Here is a 26,711-nt window from a genome sequence, read left to right as displayed (position 1 = left end):
GTTAAACACCACGTTCTTAACTAGCCATATTATGAACAAGGAGACATTTGTATCCTCAAGGATACAGAGCACAGAGATGTTGGAGCTGATAAGACTGCAGTTCAGTCTGTTTAGCTCAGGCAGAACTAACTGCAAAGCACTGCTGACAGATTGCCCTGCCCTCCCTTCCAGCCCAGCCACACACACTCCTGCTCCAGGCTGGATGTGGGAGCTGAGCCAGCCTATTCCACAGCTGCACCTGGACAGAGGAGAGAAGCAGGGCTATAGGCATTCAGTATCAGGCTGCACCCTGCTTAGACATCTCTGTGAGATACCCTGTCGCATGGCATTAACACAATCTGGAACTATAAAAATTGATCTGTGTGGGATCACAGAATCACAAAGGCTGGAAAAGACGCCTAAGGTCACCAAGCCCAACCCACCGCACTGCCCGCATCCCTCAGTGCCACAGCCCCACAGTCCCGGATCGCCTCCCGGCACGGTGACCCCACGACTCCCCGGGCAGCAGAACCAGGGCTCGATGGCTCTTTCTGATAAGAATTTTTCCTAATATCCAACCTGAACCTCGCAGCCACAACTTAGGGCCGTTAACTCATCCTGAGCGCTTCTCCTCAGAGCTTCCTCCCCCCTCCCCAGCATCCCAAACCCGCTCTCGTCCCGTTCAGACCCACCCTCCACCTCCTCTCTCTCCCCACACGGCACCACAGCCGTTGCCCCACGCCTGGCCCTCAGCTGCCCTCTCCCCGCCCGGCGCCCCGCCTACCCAGCACCATCTCTCCGCCTCCGACCGGCGTCTCCTCAGGGCGCGGCTTCGCCTCTGCCAGTCGCGCGTGCGCGCGCCGCCGACTGGGCATGCGCAGAGCGCCTCGATTCCGCCTCGCCTCGCGAGACTTCGACTCGTCTCGCGAGAGGTGCGAGCTCGCTATCATGGCGGCGGAGGAGCCGGAGGTGGACGTCGAGGGGGATTTGGCGGCCGCGCCCGAGGAGGCGGCCTCAGAGTGAGTGAGGGCCGTGCGCGGGCACACCGCCGGTACGGCGCCCAGCCGCTGCCGGAAGCCCGAGGTTCTTCGGTTTGTTCGGCCTGGAGCAAAGGGGGCTGAGGGGAGGCCTCACGGCAGCAGCACCTCCTGCTGCGCTGCTGGACGGGGTATCGGACTGCCGAGCTGACAGCAGTAACGCTGTTTTCTTGCTGTACACAAAGATATGTGCCTGCTTGCAAAGAGATGTGGGAACTGGTGGCACAAAGCGGTTCAGAGTACAAGAGAATTTGCTTTTATTACTATAGCAAGAGATAGAGGGCTGATGGCTCTTTAGACAAGTCTCAGTGTTCTGGAAGCAAAGATTTAGATGACAAGGCATTACATCCATTACTGGGTGGTCTTTGCTATGTTAAGGTAGAATAAAGTTGATTAGTGATGGTTTTCTAAAGGTAAAAAGCGAATACTGACAGGAGAAGTTAAGCATAGACTGGATGAAGTCTGTAAGAGTGCTGGCTATCCCACATGATGAGATTCCATTAAACCTTTTGGCAGCAAAAGCTGTCCTCTACAGGAAAACATTATTGCTGTGTTAAGGGAATGTTCTTACCTCACAAAGGTGGAGCAATGTTAAGTGGGAATAAAGCAAGTGAGTGACACAGTGAAACAGATGTATTGTCTGTACTATCCATGAAATTCTGGTATTTTTCTTCTGTATTTATTTTGCAAAGTCTCTCCTATTTTCAGTGGTTCTGGATGGGACTTCTTACTGTGCAGGGTTTCATTGGTATTTGCAATGAGATAGGTGAGGTGTTCTGTCTGGAATACTAACAGATGAGGAGGAGTTAGGCTATGCCTTATAGAATATTATAAAATAATGTTACCTAACAGTCTACAATGCGTGGCTTGAATTTTAGTATCTCATTCTTCTGCTAATGGTACAGTTGCTAATGATGCATTCATTTTGATTGAATGTATTTGTGGTTTTGAATATGGGACTTCTTTTCAGAGGTCATGAAAACACAGCATCAAGCTTACTGCAGGATCACTACCTTGATTCATCTTGGAGAACTGATAACAGTCTTGTAAGTTATTTTTAATTGAATGGTGCTTCTAGCAAGGTTATTACAACTTCAGTCTTACCTCCATGTACATCCCCTTTTAGCTTATTAAACACTGTTTTCTGCTTATTTTCAGAAGCTGTTTATATATTGCTTCTTAAATAACAGCATAACAGAATCCAAGGATTAAGAAATGTTTGTGTTGTTTGCAGCCGTGGACGTTGGACAGCAGCATTAGTGAAGAAAACAGGGCTGTCATTGAGAAAATGCTGCTGGAGGAAGAGTATCCTTTTTCTGATTTGCTCCTTAATTACAAAGGAACTGGCCAAATTGTTTGCTTGGCAGTGTGACTGAAGCACTTAATTAAGTCATACAGCTACCAATAGCTTTTCCTGTTGCTGGTAAGTCTGTGGCTTCTTCAGTCCGTTGGCAATGCGTATCCACAGCCACAATTACATAGTTAAGGCATTGGAAACAATGTTCTTAAGTGATCAGTTGAGAGTATTAAGAATAGGATTCCAAAGCTTTTCAGCTTTAGGCTGGCCCTGATGCCTGAAATCGTGTTCCTTTCCACGTCAGCTGTTTTTTCAGTGCTACCTCTGGTGTTGTGCTGACACAGCCAAAGCAAACCTGCTCAAACACCCATTTTCACCAAAAATTGCTATTTATTTTTTTTGCTGAATTTTGCTTAATTTGAACTGTTATACTACTTTTTTTTTTTTTGTCTGACTATGTGCATACGAGTTTAAATGAGTAGGAACACGTGACCCTCAGTAGACAAGGGCAGTGATGGCAGTACTGACAATGGTCCAATTCATTTTCGTATTCTTTTTGTGTCTGACTATGAGTAAGAAAAGAAACAAGAAAATGAAGTAATTTTCCCAACATAATAAATTAACGAGGGTTAAACTGAAAATGGATAAGGCATCAGTACAAAGAAAGTTACTTCATTATGGTTTCTGTGTCAGAAAAGCAAAAGCCTATTGTAGGAACAGGGCACTTAGCTCACTCCAAGTAAGTGTGTGCATTCAGAAAACAAGCATCACTGCCTTCTGTATTAAAATAATAGGAGCACATGAAATTGCAGTTTCTAAAGCCATACCTGCAGCATTTCTACAACTGAATTATTATGAACCAATGTAAACAGTAAGATTTCTAGAATTCTCACATCTTTGATACTTTGAAAACTTTCTTAGTAACAATTTCAGATATTATTTATCAAATAAATCGCTTTCGGAGAAAATATGGCTCAGCCAAAAGGAAGCAGAAAAAAGATCTGTGAAAAGGTAAGGCTGTGTTCTGGGAAAGCTCTCAGATAATTATAAATTAATTTATAAGAAATTAAAAGCTGGTTTATTGCAGCTATGTGCAATTGTATCGCATTTACTAAGATCTAATTTCATTCTGTTTTTGTATTTGCAGCCCACATAAGAAAACTGGAAAAGCCATGTACGTACATTGTCACAGTTGCCTTTTTTCAGCATAGCTTCCAATTCTTGTTAAGTTACAGAATGCACACCCAAAAATGTTAGCTCCCTAACTGTTATTTCTGTTAGCAGAAATACTGTATGTAACAAAAGGCCTGTAGTGAACTAATTTGTTGTGCTTTGTTGCTGGTTTGTCGGTTTGCTTTATAGCACATGACATGTTTCCCAGTCTATCAACCAAGTTGGTGCTTCAGACAGCACCATCAGCTTTACAGGGGATGATCAGTAGTGCTCTTGGGGTTATCTACAGTTACAGGGGTTTGGGAAGACGTGTTTAAGAAACCATTACCTCGTTTCCTTCCTGTTCGTAGGGTGCGATCTCCTACAAAACCAGGGAGCTACTCATTGAAGTGGACATCAGAAGAAAAAGAGCTATTTGAACAAGGGCTGGTATGATTGCATTGATGTGTAATGTTTTGAGTAGATCATTAAGTTATCTTAAATAATAAACTAACCATAAATAAACATGTTGTGTTTAGCTGCTTCTACTTGAGTACTTCTTATTTGATAGGAATTAATTACCATATATACTCAGAGCATTTTTATAAATCAGATCTGTACTGATGAATTGCCAGAAATGGCTCTGTGTGCTTAGCATGTTTTGTTCACTTGGGACTGATTACAATTTGAGATCACAAAATATCTGAAATATGTAGCTTCCTGAATTGCACAGCCACACTGCTGTAATTAAGCATGCTTTAACTACAGAATGCATACGGTAAGTCAACTAATGAAAGTGAAATCTTCAGAGATTACATGGTTGTGCAATAGGGTTTGCTTCTGCAAGCATAAACTAGTTTCAGTAGGATTCCTTGGGTTAGTAAGCAACAGAATTTACAGCATGTGTACACTGAGTGAGGAATAGCAACACTTGTTACTGTTGGATGCAATGCTTTTCTTGGTGCAAGGTGATCACTGAGCTTCTTGGGTTCAGCTGTACTGTTTGTGTGTTTGTAATGCAGAACTGAGCTTTTAAACAATTCTTGTGTATAAACTGGAATGTTAGAGGCTGGCTAAGTCAGGTGTGCTTTGTTGTGCTAGGTGAAGTTTGGCCGCCGCTGGACAAAAATTGCCAAGTTGATTGGGAGTCGTACTGTTCTACAAGTAAAGAGCTATGCCAGGCAGTACTTTAAGAACAAGGTAAACAGAGTATTTCAAGTATTGTTGTAAAGTTAGCTTGCTTTGAATGATTTCGGTATTTCCATTGCTTTATCAGCCCATCAGACACCTCCCTCAGAATGTCCGTCTGCTGTCAATTAAAATAGTCCTGACTGTCTGGGAGGCAGAGGGAATTGTTTCTATTTTCTTTCCCTTAAAGTATTTTATGCTATCCTTAGGCAAAAAATGATGGTTCTGAAAGAGAAGAGCAAAGTCAGCATGGTGGCAGCCTTCCCACTGAAGATGGAGTAAGGGTAGAAGCATGGTCAGCTGGAAACTTGAGAGGCCGTGCAGATCCTAACCTGAATGCAGTGAGAATTGAGAAGCTGTCGGACGATGAAGAAGTAGATATAACTGATGACATGGATGAACTGTTTTCTCCTGCTTTCCAGCAAGATGTTGGAAAATCTGATTTATCTATAATCTCAGAAAGTCCAGCTGAAGAAACAAAAGGAATGGAGCATCCTTTTCCAAATGTTGGACGTAGTTCTGCTGTTTCTTTGCTGAAAGAAGACTCTCAGAACACCAAGCAACCCACGGTGGACACATTACTGTCTCAGGATGCTGCAGCAACATGTTCTCAGCACGTGAACGGTGATAAATCTGTGAACTTAGATTACCAGCAGTGCAGTGATTTTATAGAAAAAGCTGAACAGGGTAGAACAGGACAAATAACTGAGCAGGAGCTTCACGAGGAACAGAGAGACCTGGCTGATAACGGACTGCTTTTTCATCCCCCCTGCCAAGTGGATGAAGATCATCAAGAAGAAGCAGAGGCTCTTAAGCCACCTGATCAGGAAGTGGAGATTGATAGAAGCATCATCCTGGAAGAAGAGAAGCAAGCTATTCCTGAATTCTTTGAAGGACGCCAGGCCAAAACACCAGAGCGTTACTTGAAAATTAGGAATTATATTTTGGATCAGTGGTAAGATGCATTCATTTCACTTCTTTCAGTAAGTCATTAAAATCACTCTTGCCCTGCTTTGTTGTAGTTAAAACAGTACTTTTTGAAAAGAGTAGAAGTAAGTTTGTAGTAATATTCTAAAGATGATCAGTGAATGGCACTGATTGGTGTTGCTGCTTTCATCTCTTCCCAGTTCTGGGATTCTGGAAGCTGAGCTTGTGTCTTACATATGTGTATATATATATATATATATATATAGGACACATATATTCTGATATATATATATATATATATATCAGAATAAACCACTTCTGTTTTTGTTATGCTTCTTTCCTTTTGTTTTTGTCATCCAGCATATAAGTATCCTTAGATATTTTCAATAAATGTTTCTTCAGAAGACCTACTTTAATTCCTTATTGATAACTGTGATAGTGCCCATGCAGAAGAGCAGCTGGAAGAAACAGTCTGCACTGGAGAAAATAATGTTGACCAAATAATTTTTCAAATTAAGAACCACTTTTGAGTGGTGTTTGTACATTTGAATACTTTATACTCCATCTCTAAAAAAATCAGTTCAAAGAACCTTTAATATTTGTGGTAGCAGGCTGAATATATGGATTGTTGCAGTTCTGTTTTGTGTGCTCATAGGCTGGGTTACTTTGCTTTTTAGTAGAAAGAATTAACAAATTTTAGTGGGTTCTCACTGAGTGGTCTCTGTGCTAACAGCTTATTCTAGTGGCAAAGAAATTCTGACATTCTATATTGGAGAGGTATTAAGCTCAAAGAACTCAGTATCAGCCTAAGAGCAAGTAATACGTGCACAGAGTGAAAGCAGGCTTGTTTGTTACACTAAGGATGCATATGATTATGAGTTATTCCAAGGAATATAATGTAGACATTCTGAATTCAGTTCAAAAGAATCACAGTACTTCTGAGTAATTCATTACTTCCTGGCATATCACGTTGGAGAGTTTGTTTTAAAGCATGGAACAGAAGTTTCACACTGCCTGAATATGAGTGTGTATGAATAACCCTAAAATAAACTGCTTATGTTTTGTGAAACCTGCGTTTTTGCTGTGGTTGCTCTGCACAGCAGTGCGTGGTGTTTGCATCAGGGTAGAACACTTCACTGTCTTATCTCCACCTGACTTGTTTTCTATTAGATGATGTGTTGTTCTGTTTTATTTCAGGGAGAGATATAAACCCAAATACCTGAATAAGACCTCAGTACGTCCGGGCCTTAAGAACTGCGGTGATGTAAACTGTATTGGACGTATCCACACGTACTTGGAATTAATAGGAGCAATTAACTTTGGCTGTGGTAAAAAAAAAAAAAAAAAAAGGCAAAAAACTTTTATCAGAATTGATTCAGAACTTAAATTTTAGTCAGCGTGTGCTGAGACCAGCCATTGCTTATCAGCTTTTTTATTGAAACAAATATTTTCATGTCAAGAATGGATGTTTTTCTTTTCCTGCTTCCCCATATTGAATCATAATTGAATCATTTTGGAAATAAGTCTCCACTCTCAAGGCTACTTTTTTTTTTTTTTTTTTTTTTTTTTTACAACATACAAATGTTGAAATTAATTGGCATGTTAAAAGTATGTATAGACACCTCAAAGTTACTGTCAATTGATGCTCAGTTTTGGAGTCCCTATAATGGGTTGACTCTGGTCCAAAGCTGAGGGACAGACACCTCGGTAGGGAGGAATGTCCTACAATAAATCCTGTCTAAAATGGAAGTTATTTCAAATGAATTAATGGAAGCAGATTTTCCCTTCTTAGAAATGCTGTGGTAGTGAGAGAAAACTATATAACCGCTCATCAACATGACCATCAAAATCTGTCTTGATGTCAGTTTTTTTCCTTTATGGCACGTATTGATCACTTCAAACATTGCTGAAGCACAGTGTGTATCTCTTGTATTTCCTGTAGAACAGGCTGTCTATAACAGACCACAGCCAGCTGATAAATCACGGTCCAAGGAAGGCAAAGACACAGTGGAAGCGTACCAGCTTGCGCAGCGTTTGCAATCCATGGTATGTTTTGGGGGTCAGGGGAAGAGAGTGGGTGGTGGAAAATTTGACATGCAGGTCTTTTCAAACCAGGCCATCTCAGGAAACTCCTTCTCTTGTTCAGTTTGCAGTTTCATTGGAGCACCTTTCAGTTCAAGTATCAGTTTAAGCAGAATTTTTTTTTTTTTTAATGGTATCTGTTCTGTTTTCTGTTCTCTTGCACGTTAATTGCCCAGCTACTTAACTAAGATTTGGTACAGTTTTTTCCTGGAATCCCAACCCCTTCCTCCCCAGCATCATATAAATTAGTCAGAAAACAGTGGAGTGCATCAGTAGAGTGAGGTTGTTGCTTGTGTCTTAATCATTAAGTAGACTGGGTATGTGATGTGACTTGCTGAGAGTCTTATGCACGCAATTAAGTACAGTAGTAACTCATTCATAATTAGATGAATTACCAAGGTTTGCCAGATGTAATGTTCATATTTACATTTAATGTAGCATTTTGAAGTAATTCATAGCAAAATAAATCAGTTGATGAAAAGAAAACAAAATCAATCCCATTAAAGAAAAAAAGCTTCAGATGAAGAGCAGTAGCTTACACAAGGCACACACATAGTGGTTGATAGCTTTCTGCATTGTCTGTGCTATAATTCACAGTTGGATAATAGTTTGCTGTTGCTGTCAGGGATGTTGCTGTTCCATGGATTGATATCCAGGTGTTCTTTACAGCCTTAAAAACTTGAGAACATCACTGGTGATATTTTGTGACAGATTGTGAACTACTCAATTCTGCACAACTCCAGGGTGTTTTCTCTTTTCTGGAACTATGTCACAGTGTTAGGAAAGCTCATGTGGCAGTAATCTTTTGGATGGTGTTCTTACAGCTGATTAAACACACCAAAGGCAGTTTTTTGCATGAGTTTGATCCTTGATTTGTGTTGATTTACTTTCTGCAGCGTACAAGAAGACGGCGAGTCCGAGACCCTTGGGGAAACTGGTGTGATGCTAAGGATTTGGAAGGGCAGACATTTGAGGTACCTGGTTTTGAGCCTTCATTTACATATGTGATTATTGATAATTGCTAGCAGTTGGTATTGCTTGCTGTTCAACAAACCCTGCAGCTGTTACATCTGCTGATAAGTGACTGTACTTTGGTGTTTGCAGAGGTGTTCATGCTGTGAGCATGGATGGATCTACACACTTGAACACCTACAGAGCAATTTTCCTCATCTTGTACGAAACTTCATGACCCTTTAGTTATAGAAAAATTGGTTTTGCCTCAGTTTAGTTACCACCTTTGTGTGGTGGGGGATGGTTTAATGCAGTGCTAAGGTTAAAATATCAAGTCATCGAGGATCAGGAAAAGCTGACGTTAATTTCTGTATGATTCCTTTTGCTTATTACATAAAATAAATCGGCCTTATTTTGGCACATATCTGTTTTATTTAGTTCAGATTTGCCTTGAATTGACAGGAAAAGATTGGTTCCCTTTTCCAAAAAGAAAAAGGAGTGGTTTAACTCTTGTTCACTCTGGATTTTGGAACACTAAGTTAGATTTGATCCTGAATATCCTTGTTTATCCTGAATATTTAGGATAGAGCTTCAGAATAGAGCAACCTTGATAGAGTGTACGCAGACTGCATAAAATGTGGAACTTGATCCTTGATGTGAGAGGAATTGGGCTAGTTCTCAGAAAATCTTGTTTCTCCATTAGTTCCCTTTAGCCTTACTGAACAGTACAAGAGAATAATATATGAAGTTATTTTTCTTTAGGACCAGCGTGGTTTCTTTGTAATGCTTGTAATGCAGATGATGTGAGTTGGTGATTAGCAGGGATTCTAGAAATATCCCCAGAAGTACAGTCCTCTGTGAAGAAGTTTTAAGGTTTTAAAGAAGATGTGGAAGATGCTTCCTCAAGCCTAGCCATTCTTACAAGTTCAGAATTTAGAAGAAGTGAAGAACAGGAAACATTCTGTTATTCTTGAACCCTCCCTCACAAAAAAAAAAAGAAGAAAAATCACTTAAGTTCACAGCCTTCAGTAGTAAGCATCTGTAACAGTCACTGTTACACTGACAGAAGTGTTTCTTGTACAGCCCTGGTTAGTGAATACACCTTCTGCAAAACACAGCTTTGGTTTGCAATGAAATGTGAAATTGCTAATCCCTAAAAAGGTGTTCTGGTACTTTGTGGTCACAGGTTACAGTGGAAGTCTGTAATTGGTGGCACAGAAGGAGGGCAGTGATGTCGAGGATTCATTCAAGTCACTGAGACGGGTTTTTGCAATTATTTTTTAGCATCTGTCCGCTGAAGAATTAGCAAGAAGAAGAGAAGAAGAAAAACTGAAGCCTGCAAAATCATCTAAAGGTTCAAGACAAATAAAAAGGTATTTGCTGTACATCATGTTCCAAAACAGGTCTTCTAGAAATAAAACAACTGGCTTGCATGGCATCGGGCTGGAACACTGCAAATCAGTAATATGTGTCATGGGTAGAAATGACGTGTAGCATTTCAGATGTTTAATACTGAAATTCAAAAGTGTGGGAGGTGAACTTCTGTATTTGGTGGAAGTCTTCGTAGTATGAGATGAAAGGCATACAGTAAAGAAATCCTCTTCTTCCTCTATTGAGGAGACAGTGGGAAACTAGGAAAGTTTCCTGACTGTCCTGCATCTTTAGAGAAATTTTCTTTCATTTTATAGTTCCTTTGATCCCTTTCAGCTGATACCATGCTGTTTATTCACTGAAGAAAAACGGGTATGTATCTATGAGTGAATATCTATAATGCTTTATTTAATTATATTACTTTCATTATGCTCATTATTGTGTTTGTGATTTCAGGAACCTTTTCAGGTGAAAGTGTCTTCAGAAGCACTTTTAATAATGGATTTGGTGAGGATGAAGTTTTATCTTACAGAAAGCTATGATGTGTATGTTGGGAGGGGTTGTTTTTATGGGCAACATGGTTAGATTTAGCAATGCAGTATTTAGTTCATGCAGTTTTTGAATGCTGTGGGGTTTCTGAAGTTAGCATTGCTTAATGGGTGGAAGTGTTATACAGGTGCATTATAAACATGCATTTGTATAATAAGCAAACGTATTTTTGTTTACTTTAAATTGAAACACTGGCTATTTTAGCATCTTTAGCTGTCCTAAGTTCTCCTTATAAATGTCATTGAGAAATTACTGAATTGCAATTGTGAAGCCAATGTGTTCTATCAAGTGCAAATCAAAGTTTGGAGAAATTATACAGCTTGAACTTTAATAATTGTTTAATATCATTTTAGCACTCACATGTGTCTATGGCAGAAGTAATAGGGTTGCTAGGTGGAAGATACTCTGAAGCTGATAAAGTTGTAGAAGTAAGTGTTTATCTTTTTTCCATTTTCTCTTAGTCATTAAAACTGTTGGATTGGAATTGATGTAAATGTTATTTCTTCGGGGCATCTACTTCAAACATATTGAAGTAGAAGTTAATTACCACAACCTTGAAATGTTTTTTATGCTTTGTGTTAAAGTGTTGGCTCGTCAGCTCTTTCACAAGGAAGATCTGGCATGTGTCTTAGAATTATTTAAATGAATCTTATTGAACTGATTAAGATTTCTTGCATTTATCCATCTGGAGACTTTCTTGACAGGTTTGTGCAGCAGAGCCGTGCAATAGCCTCAGTACAGGACTGCAGTGTGAGATGGATCCTGTATCTCAAACTCAGGCCTCAGAAACACTTGCTGCCAGAGGATACAGTGTTATTGGGTGGTACCATTCCCACCCAGCATTTGACCCCAACCCCTCCATACGAGATATTGACACTCAAGCTAAATATCAGGTACTTACTGGTCTGTACATTAATAATAAATAGCCAAAAAAAGTGCAAACCCCTAAAGCCCAGTTGCAATGTTAATGCACATTTCTGCACTGTTGCATGTTAAAAGCGTGTTCGTGTGGTGTTCTGTGGTTTATGCAGCATGCTGATGCTGAGCTGGTTTAAATGAGGTTGAACATGTATGAGTGCTTCCCAGACTTTCCACTATTCTTGTCTATTCTTTAATTTCAGGATGCTGTTGTGAAAAGGGCTTATTTCTGATGTGTGGTTTTGTTTGTTTGTTTTTAAGAGTTATTTCTCCAGGGGTGGTGCCATGTTCATTGGAATGATTGTAAGTCCTTACAACCGAAATAATCCTCTCCCGTATTCTCAGATCACTTGCCTGGTGATCAGTGATGAGATCAGTTCTGATGGCTCCTACCGTAAGTACTCATAGTCTACCCATTGTTTTAGCTTCTCTTATCCATTTAGACACTAAGGGGAAAAATATTGCATACTCTTGAGCCAGGCCTTGAGAAACAGGTGTATGTTGCTAAGGAAGGACTTGCACTGTACAAAATGAGGAATTGCTCCTAAGGATCATCCTGCAAGTAGCCCTTGCTGTTAGGAGAATACGTACAGGCATGAATAGATAAAAGATTGTGTTTGCTGTTTACTGACATTGTAGTATTTCTCACAATCTGGGAAATAAAGAAAGGAGTCAGAGCAAGGTATGCTTACATACAGCATCCACATGAAAATCTGAGAAACTCTTTCACACATTTACTTGAATTTTGTAAAGCAGCGAAGTTTAAATCCTCTGATAGAGGAGGCCAGAAATACTGTAGCAAAGATTTGGCTGCTGTAGTGGTGGAAATTCTTACTTGAGTAACTAAATATTCAGAAGGTTGAGGGATCAAACTTGCCAGCTGTCCAGGAAAATGCAGACATAAAAGATGAATTATCAAGCAGATCCTAGAAATGGTGTACTGGTATGAATCTCGACCAAAGAGAGTACATGGTTGCTTAAAAATATAACTGATGTTTTGTGAAAACAGGATGTTTTTCTTTCTTGAATAGTTCAGACACTTAATATAAAATGTTTGGAATTTCTAATGTTGATCGGGTATTCCTTTCGTTACCTGGTAATAATCTGAGGACAAATCCCAGAATTGCAGAACATGGTTGTGGTCTCTGCCTCTTCTCTCTTCTCCTTCCTTCTCCCATTTTAAGACCTGGTTTCTGTGTCCAAACATGAAGATATCCAGTGTTCTTGGCAAGGCAGTATAAGAGGCCATGTGATCTGACAGTTCCCCTCTGTTTTTTTCCTGTGGATGTAAGCAATGGAGACCATCTGCCTGGAGACTTGCTTCCTAGCCTAGGGGAAGTGAAGTGGTGATTACATTTGTGCAGTACTTGTACTGTAAAGTTTAGTTCTTTGGGTTTTTCTATCCTTCTGTTTCCCACTTGTGCCACACCTGCGTTGTGGAGTTAAAGTCTGTAGAAATGTTACCTGGCCTTAAAAGTAGACATTTTCTTGGTCACATACATTTTCCATCTGAGACGACTTAATATTTCTGTTTACCTCTGAAAACAGCATCTTACAAGATGGCATCTCAGCTGCTCTTGAGATGTGTTACGCTGTAGTTCTGTGCAAAGGAACAAAATCAGTATTTAATGAGATCTGCAAATATTTCTGCTGGTTCAACTAACCAATTGTAGTGATTGCTCCATTTTCATTACACTGATATATAGTTTGAAAGCATGCAACTCATCTCATTGAATTCTTAGGATCTCGGGAAAGTGGTTTTTTTGTTTGTTTTTTAATGAGTATCTGAAATTTAACATTTTCTCTCATTTTTGGTACCTGACTTTGTGCTTTCCAAGTAACTCTTTCCGAGTATTTCCTAGATTTGCCCCTCCACACCTCTGTACCTTCAATAATCTAGCAGAATTTCTTCCTACAGGAAAATTCCTCTGAAGCCTGGAACAGTAACAGGCATTCTATCAGCCAGTTCGTACATGGAAACCAGTCTTCTTTTCTTGCTTGTTTAATAGCCACACACATCTTACAGAGACAAAGTGGTTCTGACTTAAAAGAACTCAATTCACATTCCCATTTTTCTGTTACATTGTGGATTTCTTGTTGTCCACAATTCCTCACACAGACGCCCACCAAAATTGAATTTCCCATCCAAAGTATCAAAGTATCACACTTGAACATCCTTAGCACTGACAAGTATTAAGTGTCAGTGACCTGAAGATATTTTTAATGCATATGTAAAAATGTTATGCAGTGAGTATTTGTGTTTGATTGATTACAGGCCTGCCCTACAAATTTGAAATACAGCAAATGTCAGAAGAACCTCAGTGGGAATTAATATTTGAAAAAACAAGATGGATAATTGAAAAATACAGATTCTGTCACAGGTATGTTTGCATTGTAATATGCAGAAAATCTAAACTGAGTATGTTTATTATTGTGTTTCAATAAAGAAATAAATCTGCTCTAACCTGTCTACTGCTTTCTTTCTTTTCTTTCAACAGCAGTGTCCCCATGGATAAAATTTTTCATAGAGATTCTGACCTGACTTGTTTGCAGAAAGTAAGTTTGCTGCTTTTGATTCTCAGGTTTTGTAATTTAAAATACTGTTTAAAATATGTCTGTTTAGTATCATCAGGTTTCACATTTAAATACTAGAGAGACAGACTAATCCCACTAAATGACTTCTGTGGTGCAGCTTTTTGCTTACAAACACAATGACAGTAAGGATGCTTGCTTGAGATAGTGGGGATAGCAGTAACAGACAGCCAAATTTTAACAGACAACCTAAATTTTAACCTCCGTTTGGGGGAGAACGAATGGCAAATAAGTAACATCTCAGCATGATGTGTGCTTTCAGCGTGAGAGCTGCACACATGTTGAGAAAAGATTGATCCTAGTCCTTTATTCTGTCAGTAAAGTGGAGCTGTACTGTGTTTATTACACATAAGTGAGAATTTCAATTTTCCAGTCAGTGTAATCATCACTATGAGGTTCTAAACAACTACAGCTGTAACACTAATTGCACAAACAAAACAGAAAATCTGCCCAAAGCAAAAGGCATCAACAGAAAACATACACAATAATTATCCATGTCTCTTTTTTTCCCCTCACAATGTGGCTTTGCTTATAAACAGCTAATGTCTGAAACGGAGGTGGTAGAATTCTCTTGAATTTAGCTGTTGTGTAAATTTGTAATTTACAAAATAATACACACCCCCCACAAAAGGCTGTCAGTTCTTTTTTTGTCGTAGCCAGTTATTGAGCACTAGCTGATCACAAAGATCATGAAGTGTTGTTCCTTTCTGCTTTAGTGGGGTATGGCTCTTTTTTGAGTGTTTCTTTTTTTTCTTAAAGGCCAAATGTAGAAAAATCACCCATTTGTTCATATGTAGCTGTTCTTTTCTGAAATCTGTGTTGTTCAGTTGATCTTAATCTTAAAGTAAATCAATGAAAAACCAGTTTGAAATACTAAGTAGTTAGAAGGAAACAAAAATTCAGGAAAACAACTTTAAAATTTGATTTTTCTCTTGACTAGCTGTTGGAGTGCATGAGGAAGACTTTGGGCAAGGTAACAAACTGCTTCATTGCTGAAGAGTTCTTGACTCAAATAGAAAACTTATTCCTTTCCATGTACAAGAGTGAAAAGAAGAATAATGCTGAAGAAAACAGGAATGAATGTTCAAGTGAATTAGAATCATGAGTTGGAAAAGACCTACCAGGTCATCCAGTCCAACAGTCCACCTATCACCAATAATTCTCACTAATCCATGTCCCCTCAACACAGCATCTAAATGTTCCTTGAACACTTCCAGGGTTGGTGCCTCCTCCATGGGCCCATTCCAGTGCCTGACCACTCTTTCAGAAAAGCAGTATTTCCTGACATCCAGCCTGAATCTCCCCTGGCACAACTTGAAGCCATTGTCAGTGTGATGGCTTAAACAAAACAAGTCTGGATTTATTTATTTTATTTTTTTAATGCTTATTTCACCCACTGGTTTCTTTTCCTTCTTGCATTATGTCAACACTTTCAAAAGTGTTACCCATTTTAATACTAATAGTTTTAAGTATTCAGTCTCTTTGTTATGGTTCAAAGAAACTGAAGAACTCCCAGGGAGTGTGATCAGGCCACATGAAGAGCATTTGCTATCAACATATAGAGAAACCACGTATCACAGGGTTAGTGAATTATACCCCAGCCTGGGTTTGGGGAGAAGGACAAGCTGCCCACAGTACTGTGCTTCAGTCTTCAAGGAGAGTTCTCTTAGATCTTTCAGGTTGGGAATTTTGTTTTCATGTATTTTTTTTTTTTTTAATTGACAGGCATTTATATCTGACACTCATGGATTTGTTCCTTAATGCTTTAAGAGTCTAAGTTCAAGTGAATTCACAGAAGGGGAGCTGACCACTTTACTGAGATGAGCAATGTGTAGCTCAGAGTAGCTGTTTGGCATATTCTTTGCCATCTTGCTTTTATTTTGTGTGGAGAAGGCTGGCAAGTTGTTGTCTTCTCATTACTAGTTGTGCTTGTTTCCAGTGGAAATGTTAACTCCTGTTTATTACAGGTTACAGTCTTTCTGATCTTCCATTCTACAGGAAGATAATGTATTTTTCTGTCAGATCATTGAGATTTGCCCACATTTAATTGCCAGTGTTTCCTGTGGAAACGAGCTCTTCATTGTTGGCAAGCATAGAGCAACAAACAGAAAAGTATGTCTCTTTTGGGGGGGAGGGACGCAAAGAAAAACGTGCTTTAAATGTTGCCCTCTAAATCAAGAGATTTGATGTAAGTACACAGATTTATCTTGGGCAAAGTTTCTTAGATCTGTCTATGAAATATATTTGAGAACATGAAGCAAGCCAGAACTTGACTCCATACTTACAGGGATAAAGATGGATTTGATTCTTATTTGAAAAATACATATGTATGTATATCTACTTCTACATCTATAAATGGGATTTAAGATTTTATATGTTTAAATCTTCAGCTTTTCATCTGAAAAGCTTTAAAATTGTATAGTTGTATCCTAATGAGGGAACTCCTTTGCAGAGTTTAGAACTACCATTTTTTTTATCATGTCTCATAATGTCAGTTTCTAAGTGGAGATGCAGAACATGATTGTGTGAAAGTTTGAGCAGTTGATACTTGATGGTTCTCTCGGTGCACATTTGAGGATTATGGTCTGAAAAATGTTGGTGTCTGTTCTTTCTCTTCTCTGTCAAGTGTGTTTGTGCACAGTTTTAGATCACACTGCTGTGTATAATTTACAAACTTGGTGCATCCATCTATTTAAGGCATGCTGACTCTGCATATATTCTAAATCATCATCTTTGGGAATTCCTAATTAAAAATACTGCATGGCTTTCTGTATTTCTGATTTAGACAACACTCTTGGTGACAAAGCATTCTGTCCTGAGTTGGTTCTAGGATGATCTGCAGCGTGAGGAGTTTTCTACTCTAAAAATACTCTAGAAAAATCATATGCTATATATTGTATGTACTAAAAGCTGTAGTTCTCCTATAAACTAGAAGAAAATTTCAACCTCATATGTAACAGCAATATGAAGTAGATGCCATTCTTTGTCCATATAAACAAATATCAATGTTACCAGAGTAGTGGTAAGAACGTGCTGGCTGCTTTTCTGCTTAAGAATTAAAGCAAGTTAAAGTACTACAGTTGTATTAATTGATTTTAAGTCGCAGTTCAGACCTCCAGAGAATACTGTGCAGAACTGAGCTTTTGATATGCATTGCACACAAAGGCACCAGGTTTCCCAAGGGTGATTCTGGTACCAAAGGTTATCTATTGGCAAGGTTTCAAAGTGTAGGAAGGGTGTGGGGGGGGACACAATAAGCTGCCACCATAATCCCATGTGACCACATCATGTGGTATGTGGATTGGAAATAGTGTATTATCAGGGCAAGTAATAATTTTGTGGGCAGGAGTCAGGTAAGAAATACTCTGCTTTTTGTCATTTATTTTTGTCTTTGTGTCTAATAATGAGTTTGGAAGTTGTGTGCTTCTGAGATGTATGTTACTAATACTGCTACCAAACACATACAAGGCATTAAATATGTTTATTGAGAAGCTCGGTGTTTTTTCATTGGATTTTTTTTCTTATGTTAGCTTTGTTTTAGGACAAATACTGCAGCCTAATATATTTTTTGTTTATATATAAAGACCCCCTGCTATGTCTAGCCAAGCATTTCCTCAAGAGAAGGGAAATGTTTGAGCAGCAATTGGAACAATGAAACTGGGAGAGTCACCATTGCATCCTACGATGTAGCTCTTGGCCATTTGTTATCTGAGTGAAGTTTTGCTGCCCCAGTTACCAGCAGCACTTTTTCACAGCTATTTATACTTGTGTTCATGGGGAGGATGGGGGCCTTGTCCGTATTTCTTTGAATATTTTTTTCCCCTTTTTTTGACTTCTTTGATATTCCTTACTGATGGTATCCAAGAATCTATTAATAAAGACTGAATATTCTGTACTTCAGAAGATGTGTTCCAAATTTTTAATAGCTTCTTGCTTCTTGAAGATAACATCTGCTATTTCTTTATTTGAAGCCTGTAAGAATGAAAAACTGATTCAGCTCAGTGTAATACCACCAGAGGGAGCTTAGGTACAGATGATACGAAAAAGTAAACTACAGAATACAGCAAAAAGGATTGTCATTTTGAACTGAGCTAGAACTATTCTTATGTATGCAGCCTTTGTGATTAAGTTTTGTGGGCAGTAGCTTGTATACTGTTGCTTTCATTTGTTCTTATAAACTCTCTGCTCTGATCTCCAGAAAATTGTGGCAGGGATGCTGAGATGGTAGAGCTGTATTTTCCACACTATTTCCTTAGAAATAATTCTAGCATCCTAGCTGTAGGATCACTGAAATAATATCATGCAGTTTTTCTTTCTCCCTCGCCACCACAGGCAACTGCAGTGACTTCTAAAGGTGATCATCGAGTTATCTTTCAAACTGCTATATGCATTACCCAAATTTCATTCAAATATGTTGGTTATAGCTCTATTCCTGCTGTGCTAGCAGGGAATTTGATCTGCTAGGAGTTTCTAGGCAAAGAGAACATTCAGTTGAGTAGCAGAGAAAGAAGCTATGCAGGTGAAAAGCAGGCTGCACTGAGGCGTGCAGCACACTGCAATGTGCCACCTGTGCTGGGGCAGAGCAGTGTAGCTCAGCACTGCAAGGGAAGGAAACACTGCAAAGGAAACACTGCTGCAAAACCTGTGAGGGAAATCAGGATGCGTGCAGCGTGGCTGCAGAGCCAGCGCATGGGAAGTAGCTTGTCTCAGGGAACGTGGTAATAGTATCTGATACTGAACAAAGCATTTAATGGCTGAGATAAAAGCATTCTGGTCGTTTAATTGGAAGTGCCTTGCTGTTTTACGCAGACCTACTGCCCTATTTTTATGAGATTTAAAATTGTGCAGAAAAATTGTTTCCATGGAAGCAGAGATCACGAAAGAAATAACACTCCGTGTTTCCTACAGGATTCCTTTTACAGCCTGCTGTTCTCAACAATTAACTCTTGTAGTGCTGTTGCAGTTTAGTGTGGATTCACGGAGATGACAGAAAATAATACCTTGAGGGTTTGTGTATATATACTTGACTTTTTTTTCTTTCCTGCCTTTGAAAGAAATCTGTTCTCTGCATGTTTACAGAGGGAAAATCTACAGTGGGGAAAAAAGTTAATGGAGGAGTACACACTACTTTGGCAAATTATGGAACTCAGTCAGGGAAACATGAAGTTATTCTTTCTTTTCCCTTTTCCTGCCTCAGTTTTATGTTTTCTTGCTGACTAAAAGCACTGCTGTGTACTCTGAACCAGCTTTGAAGGAAGCAGCAATTAATGCAGTTTTTAATTAAGGTAACAGTAGTGAGAATCATCACCAGCAGGGAAGTTGGACCATCTGTTTTAATTGCCTATCATTTTTCTTCCATACATTACTTCTGAAAAACCTCTGCATTATTCTGTGTTTCACTGTGTCTGTAAGGAAGGGGAAACTATCAAATGATGATGGGAGGCTGAGACCAAGGCTGAGCATCGTATGAGGAAAGTAGTTATCTGAAAACCTTAACTCAATCAAGTGCTTTCAGAGCACAAGGGCGGCTCAGCTCTCAGCCATACAGAAATTGCTGTACTTTCTTTTGAATCTGGTTATGAGCTGTAACATTTTATGGCTGGTGAGGGTCTGTCCTCAGTGAGACATCTCAGAGGACAAAAACAAAGCCCGCTCTCTCTGAAGTTCATAACGTCAAATAAAGACACAACATGAGGACGTAGCTGATAGTTAAATAGATTTTGACTTTGAAGGAAGGATATGGATTTTTTTGTATATCTAAAATAGGTAAATTAATTACTTGGCAATAAAAATGACATGAGAGGTAGGATGTAGTACACTTGTGTAAAAAAAAAAAAAAAATAATAAAAATAAACAACAACAACAAAAAACCTCAAGGTGGGAAACTGAATTACTTAGTGATTTCATAAAAAATGTATCAGTAGTTCACAATGACTTCCTACAGTTCTTCAATGCTGTTATTTTTATCCTAGAGGAGGGGAAGTGAAGAGGTGCAGTAATGAGCTATAGGTATGAAAAGGAGCCAGGAATGATTTGAAGAACTTGCCTCATCTTTGTTCCCTTAAGTAGCGTGAATTTCTGTGGCTGACTTAGAAGCAGGAGTAGGTCTATAGACAGATTATGGAGTGATAGGGAGTGTTTACATCTGCAGCTTCAATTTTAAACCTATACCATGTTATTAATGCTCATTGGTAGCCAGTATAACTTCCTACTGTTCACATACACACAAGTCATCATTACAGGCAGCCCTGCTCGCAGTGATTTAAATCAGGTCAGGCCCTCAGGAAAACAACAGAACAGGCTAAAAAAAAATTGTCTGCAAGGCAGCACAGAAGTTGTGCAGATGGGAGAATGGTGCTGTTTGCTACTGCTCATAAAATAATGATTTATAAGGGGTCTGACAACATTTGACAAACAGATAGATGACTTAATGCTAACTGGAAAATGTGGTTCATGCTTTGTAAATCATCATTAAGACATTTGGGAGCCACTGGAGTGTACTGTGATAGGCATTACTCAAAGTTCAGACTGAAAAAATTCTTCAGAAACCACTAACAACTTTGTAAGGGTAATGAAAGTTTGAAAATTAGCGTTCCTAATACTGCTTTGGGATGAGTAGGAAAAGAGAAGCTTTCTGCAGTGGAAGCTGAGATTGCTCTCCTATGGTAAGTAAAAGTTCATCAAACTGATGAATTGTCTTTGTACCTGAATTGGCAGCTTCTTCAGGTTTTGTTGGAGCATACATAAAATAAAGCCTTCTGCAGTTTTATAAGGATGTGAAGTTGGCATCTACACAGTGGAATGATACAGAAGTTATGTAAGAGGTAGGAAAAATCACGATTAACATAGAGGAGTAGGATTGCCCCAGATGAGTGGGACTTCCTCCAAAGGAAATGGGAGAAGATGCATTTTTCTGTGTGCTCCATAAAGATCCTGAAGAGGGAAGAAGGCGAGGTGAAGCCTTGTGCTCTAATCTGTAAGGGAAGCTCAATGCAGGAGCTATGCTTTGGGTCTGCTTTTGCCTCTTCCACGTTGCTCCCTCACTAAGAGGGATGTCAGGCATCTGGGCAATCAGTGCTGCCCACTTAGAAATAGTAGATGAAAGTGTAGCACCTCTGGCATCTGGGCACGAGAGACCAGTTGTTTTAGAAGAACTTGTCTGTCAGGTCTGATATGTACTCTGAATAAAGGAGCGACACAACAGCATGTAGAAACAAGCAGACTCCCCTAAGAGATATAAGCTCCAGACAACGCTTGTTGCCACTTCCAACTGTACCCACAGTTGTACCTGTGCTATGGAGCCTCTGCTTGGAGTTACGCTGGGTTTGATTCTGATGATAACTTCATCAGCACGGAGCTGTACCTGTGTGACCAATAAGTGGACAGTATGTGACCAGCATGCATCTGACAACTGCACCTGCAGGTTGGTGGGTTCAGATCATATAGTAGATTGTTCAACGCTGACTTCAAAATGCTTGCTGATGAAGGCAGAAATGACTGCCTTGAAGCTCTCCTACAGACCTCGGGTTAAGCTGCTGGATGGTGGCATTTACAATACAGACTGTGAGGACAGTGGTATCTTCAAAGCCAGACAGTGTGATGAAGCTGGTACTTGCTGGTGCGTGAACACAGCTGGAATAAGAAGAACTGGAAAAGGTGACAAAAACTTGGTATGCAATGAACTGATAAGAACAAACTGGGTCGACATTGAACTGAAGCACAAAGAAACATCCCATTACTTCGAAGCTCTTGATGTAGCAGAAGCCATGATGCATCTGTTTGAGAACCGGTACAAACTGCAACGCAAATACATCACAGCTGTGAAGTACGATTCCCCATTTATCCAAATCCACCTAAAACAAAATAACTTGAAGCAGCGGGATGTAGATATAGTTGATGTAGCCTACTACTTGGAAAAAGATGTAAAAGGGGACTCTGTGTTTCATTCTGACAGTACGTTTCTTGTCTCTGTTAATGGAAAAAATCTGGCTATTGAAAATATACACATTTACTATGTTGATGAAAAGCCACCAGTGTTTAGCATGAAGCAACTGCTTGTTGATGTCAGTGCTGTGGTGGCAGTGGGGATACTGCCTGCTGGTTTTGTCATTATTTTGGTGATTATTCTGTGCCAGAGGAGAAAATACAGACAACTTAAGGTTGAAAATATGAGTGAAACAGAAGGACAAATTTTAGAGTTGCTCTAATCTGACAAAAAGAATCAAAGTGCAACTTCAGCAACCAGGCAGAGGTGGGGAGGGCAAAATAAAAAGAATGAACACACTCTATGTATGTGGATGGATTTGGAGTTGTCTCCCATTTTGTAGGAATTGACAAAGCACTCGGTTTGAATTATTCTACTAGAAAAAACAACTTTTCCTTGGGTATAAATTAATTTAGGAGTTGGTTCCTGAAATCTAGGACTGAAAATCTCAGTTCAGAAGCTACAAAAAGTGTAATAGATATTTTGTGCAAATATAGCATATGTGCACTTGTATTGCAGACTTCTTGCTTAATATTTAAGCCAAGGTTCCTCATGTTTGCTTAGAGCAAAATAATAATAGCAATAAAAATGTTTTAAAAGTCTTCAAAGTTGCTGGAACTTCTTTTTGTCAATAATTAGTTTTGTCGGTGTCTTTAATCAAATAAATTGAGATAAAATACCTCTATTGCTAAAGGCTTTGATGCAGTCAAGTGTCAGCAGGCAGCACTGTGGTCACTTCCATTTGTACGGGGCCCCAATTCTTTGTATGCAGGTAGCACTGAGCTATTCCCAGTTGCAGGTCTGGTACTCGTAGTCAGCAATGATCCCTTGATCCCACTGTAAGTTAACCTTGTTTTTCTTTCCAAATTCAGATAGTAGCTTTCTATCTATCTAAATTTCCCTTGTAGTTGTATCAGAGGAGATACTTTTTGGTTTTTAACAGTTTTACAGAACTACTACATAAAGCTAACAAAACGCTTTATTTAGTAGGGCTGCAAGGGGAATTTCAGCAGAGTGTAATTGCTGCAGAGTCTGAAAACACAACCCCATCCCAAATACAGGAATCTATCTGGGGAATGACTGGCTACTAGGAAAAGAGTGAATATAGTTTGGTTCTATTTCTGCCTGTTTATCATGGAAGAACAGACTTGGGTTTGGGAGCAGAGGGTGTTATTTCTGACAGCACACAGCATCACTACTTAATTTCTTACCTACTGGAAAAACATCGGATGGGCAGATGCATCACCTTTCCCCCAAATCAGATTTTTACACAGTTACATTAGCAGCATAATGCAAATAGAATAAACATATAAATAAAATAAAGATAATCAGCGTTAATGAGAGGCTGTGTGCTATTACTTAGCTGCACCATATAACAGAGGGTATGATCATTTCAACTACGCAGAGGTATCTGTTGCCTAAATTACATTATGTAGTTCCCACTGGGGAAAGGCTGCCTTGGTTTGAAAACTGAAAACAGCTACTCCCACAGAAAGAATCCCTGGCTCTAAGTTGCAACTCTGGAGAGACTAATGCTGCCCTTTGCATACAGTGCTATCTTAGTTCAGCTGACTGAAGTGGGCTTTAGCCTTTCCTTTTAGCTTTTAGTTTAAAAAACAAATAAACTTTTTTTTTTAACCACTGGAGAGCTGAGGGAAGTGCCAGTTGCAATGCCAGCATTAGAGCAAGGAAATGAAAGATAAAGATTCATGGAGGGATTAAAAGCCTCCTAAACTCTGTTCCCTCTGTCTCCCTGGTGAAAACCATGCCTGCTTCCATATGCAAGTATGCACTCAAAGGGATTGGTACATAATGGCATTAGTTTGCAAATTATTGGTGTGTTTGCATTCTTGTAGGTTCCCATACCTATATTTAAAGATGCACATTGCTATTATCATTTTTTTTTTTTTCTGCTGGAGCAGGCAAGCCCTAGGGAAAGCTTGTGGCAGCAGATACTACACTTCAGCCAGCCTGAAGCCTCACCTAGCTCTTATCAGTGGTAACATAGGCCAAACCCACTGCTCTTCTGGATGACAAAGAGAATCTCTCCTTGTCTCATCTTTCCCCAATTAGGATTTATCTCTGTATGGCTGTTTGGACTGGGACTACAGTAAGATGAGGTTAACTCCTATGCCATATCGTATAAACACACCCCACCCATCCCTTCTTGTTTAGATGATAAAACATTAAAACATTAATATGTCTGTGATGGTGAGCACTTCATGACAACAAGATACAAGATCCCCCCAGTAGTCCTTAAAATGTCCCTAAAAGTGTCAAGCTTACAGATTGAAATCACTTTTTCAGAGAAAAAAGTAACAAATAGACCTTTCTTTCATTTCTCCTTAGCTGGAATGATTAATGCTATTAAACAGACTGTCCTTGTGCAAGTATACAAGTATAATTACCCTTTCCAAACCATCTCCATTGATTTGTCAGAGGGTTTAAGTGCAGCCAGTACCCATCTTTTTTTATGCTAAAATTAATCTTGATTATTGCAATTACTTTCAGAGCAGGAAAACCCAACTTTCGGCATTTATATAACTATGCACAGCAGCTCCCAACAGAATTCTTTGTACTGGTTTTTATCTGGTTAAGATTTCACACACTTCAGGCAGCCTGACAATATTCACATCTCATTTTCATGCCAATCCCTTCTCCCTGAGGTATAACACTCTTACAGTCCTACTCCAGCACAAATCAAGTGCCACAGGAACAATTAGGGATACTTCATATTATCTAAGTGAAATAATGAGTGAGAATATATTTAATTTTCCACTGAGATTTTTACATATGGGCCCAACAATACCGGTTTTGCTTGAAATAAATGGATTTCATAAGGCCTGAGATCAGAAATCTCTGCATTTCTGCTAGCCTGATTTTATCCAAAAAACCAAAGTGGAACAACTACAAAGTAATTGGAAGTGGCACTGCTGTAGTTACTGCACTGCATAGTGCAGAAATGCTCAGCACAGTTTCCCCAGTCTTAGCACACCTCTTGAATTCTTTTTTTTTTTCCTGTCCTCATGTGCTCTTTTCTGTTGTTAGAGATATACTACTTTTACAGCTGTCTCAATTCTGCTGAAGTGAAACCGTCAGTACTGAAAGTTAATGAATGCTCCATTTCTAAGTCTCTCTAAATAAATTTCCTGCTTTAGAGATCTAGTAGAAAAATTCTGTGGTGTTCGCTATTTTCACTGGGATATTTCTTACACAGTTGCTTTAAAAACAATTTCCAAATTAATTGCAAGAATTAAAAACCAGAAAAAAATATTGAGTGAAAGATTCTCAGAATTTCTGCCAGTTTTGCAACTACTAAGTGTTCAATTTGCACTTTTAAGTGCAATGATTGTCAGATACACCAAACTACAAGCAACAGGTAATTCTGGAGATCATTTGCATTTTAATTGGCTCAAAAATCAGGAGCTCTTCAAAAGTATTGGATCCGGATGTTTACATTTGGTTCCTTAACTTTAAATATCTTGTCTGTATTTAGACTACTCTGAAAAACTAGTGAGTGCACTTTGCCCTGGACTGACTAGAACCCCGGGTCAGCAAGGCACTCATTGGTGTGACTCAGTGCAAGTCTGATGACAGCACGACACGATTCTCAAGAATGCTAGTACTCAACAAATGTCCCTAGCAAGCTGGGAAATCCAAATCAATTCACTGGTAGGAGGAGATCCAATAATCATTCGTGGCTCTAACAGAGTCTTTTATTAAAATATTATAACATTGCAAGCAAATGAGATCACTCTGCCTCTTCACGGATGTTTTGGAAAGGACTATACTGAATTTTACAACAACGTCTATAGTCCTGCAGTAATTTTCCATTCAGTTGAGTAACTTCATCTTCTAGATTGTAATTTTACTTTTTTTAAACTATATTGATACTACATAATGAGCAGAAATAATTATTACTTATTAACAAATAGATACATATCTACTAGCATCCACGGACGGGTATGTCAGTGGACAGGGATGGGTTAGTCAATATGATATGTACACAATACAGTGCACTCAGTGGATTGAGAGAGGCTCTAGTGAACAACATTTGGAAGAACTTCAATAGTAACTAAATGTTAACTATTCTTTTAAGTTAACACGAACTCCTTGGACTTCTGCTGGTCAAACAGGCATAAGTAGCATTAAATCCAATTTATGACTTGGAGAAGGCTGATAGAATTTATTGTTTCTGAAACGATTTTAGCCTGCCACTAATGAGCAGATGTGAATTACTTTGAAACTTGAATGACAAAACCATCACTCAAGGTTGTTTTGTTTTTTTTTCTGCCTAGATTTAAATAAAAGATAAACATTTTGCAAAAAAAATTTTTTTTCCACTTAAAAATGAATACTGTACATTTTAAGTGACAACTTTTTAATTGTCAGGATTAAATTGGTACTAGGGAGATGTTAGTATAAAAAGGCTTCCACTTGAATACACAGAAAAATTGTTAATGTTTATAGTTACCTTGTTTTTAATTACTTTTATTGGATTTCATATTTGGCAACTGCACCTATCTTTGAGGTCAGCCCTATTCCAAACAGAGGATAGGACCAAATTACCTCCAAGAGATCCCTTACGGCCTGTATTACTCTGTGATTCCGCAACTCAGAATAAAAGATTTGTAAGAAATCAATTTGAGTTGCAATGATCTTTGTAACACACACCCTCTCACTA

The 26,711-nt window shown here is 39.0% G+C and overlaps 2 protein-coding genes across 4 annotated transcripts; both read left to right on the top strand.

Moving 5' to 3' along the window:
• Positions 1 to 846: 846 nt before the first annotated feature.
• Positions 847 to 17,534, top strand: MYSM1 (Myb like, SWIRM and MPN domains 1). 3 transcript variants are annotated; one of them, XM_085231826.1, is made up of 20 exons: positions 847 to 998; positions 1,987 to 2,062; positions 2,251 to 2,321; positions 3,247 to 3,324; positions 3,461 to 3,487; positions 3,837 to 3,915; positions 4,567 to 4,665; positions 4,863 to 5,608; positions 6,778 to 6,908; positions 7,523 to 7,626; positions 8,559 to 8,636; positions 9,898 to 9,986; positions 10,302 to 10,356; positions 10,441 to 10,491; positions 10,887 to 10,961; positions 11,238 to 11,426; positions 11,713 to 11,845; positions 13,727 to 13,832; positions 13,953 to 14,007; positions 14,984 to 17,534. In XM_085231826.1, the coding sequence occupies exons 1-20, from the start codon at positions 853 to 855 to the stop codon at positions 15,146 to 15,148; spliced, it is 2,553 nt and encodes an 850-aa protein (XP_085087952.1). In that variant the 5' UTR covers positions 847 to 852; the 3' UTR covers positions 15,149 to 17,534. The 3 variants fall into 3 exon arrangements, with proteins under 3 accessions (XP_085087952.1, XP_085087951.1, XP_010714377.2); XM_085231825.1 differs by having other exon boundaries at positions 13,950 to 14,007; XM_010716075.3 differs by lacking the exon at positions 847 to 998 and having other exon boundaries at positions 2,175 to 2,321; positions 13,950 to 14,007.
• Positions 17,535 to 18,089: 555 nt separating this feature from the next.
• On the top strand, positions 18,090 to 22,629 carry TACSTD2 (tumor associated calcium signal transducer 2). Its single transcript, XM_010716074.4, has one exon. The coding sequence runs from the start codon at positions 21,339 to 21,341 to the stop codon at positions 22,248 to 22,250; it is 912 nt and encodes a 303-aa protein (XP_010714376.2). The 5' UTR covers positions 18,090 to 21,338; the 3' UTR covers positions 22,251 to 22,629.
• The last annotated feature ends 4,082 nt before the right edge of the window (positions 22,630 to 26,711 follow it).

The sequence above is a fragment of the Meleagris gallopavo genome, chromosome 10 (assembly GCF_905368555.1).
Source record: "Meleagris gallopavo chromosome 10, MGAL_WU_HG_1.1, whole genome shotgun sequence".
In the NCBI taxonomy this organism is placed as follows: Eukaryota; Metazoa; Chordata; class Aves; order Galliformes; family Phasianidae; genus Meleagris; species Meleagris gallopavo.
This window is presented reverse-complemented; position numbering and strand designations above follow the sequence as displayed.

What these genes read in the sequence shown, in the direction of transcription:
- MYSM1 (XM_085231825.1), top strand. Translation starts at nt 853, where the DNA reads ATGCGCAGAGCGCCTCGATTCCGCCTCGCCTCGCGAGACTTCGACTCG. An exon ending in AATTATATTTTGGATCAGTG is followed by an intron (nt 5,609 to 6,777) that starts GTAAGATGCATT and finishes GTTTTATTTCAG; the next exon opens with GGAGAGATATAAACCCAAAT. An exon ending in AAGCTGATAAAGTTGTAGAA is followed by an intron (nt 10,962 to 11,237) that starts GTAAGTGTTTAT and finishes CTTTCTTGACAG; the next exon opens with GTTTGTGCAGCAGAGCCGTG.
- TACSTD2 (XM_010716074.4), top strand. Translation starts at nt 21,339, where the DNA reads ATGGAGCCTCTGCTTGGAGTTACGCTGGGTTTGATTCTGATGATAACT.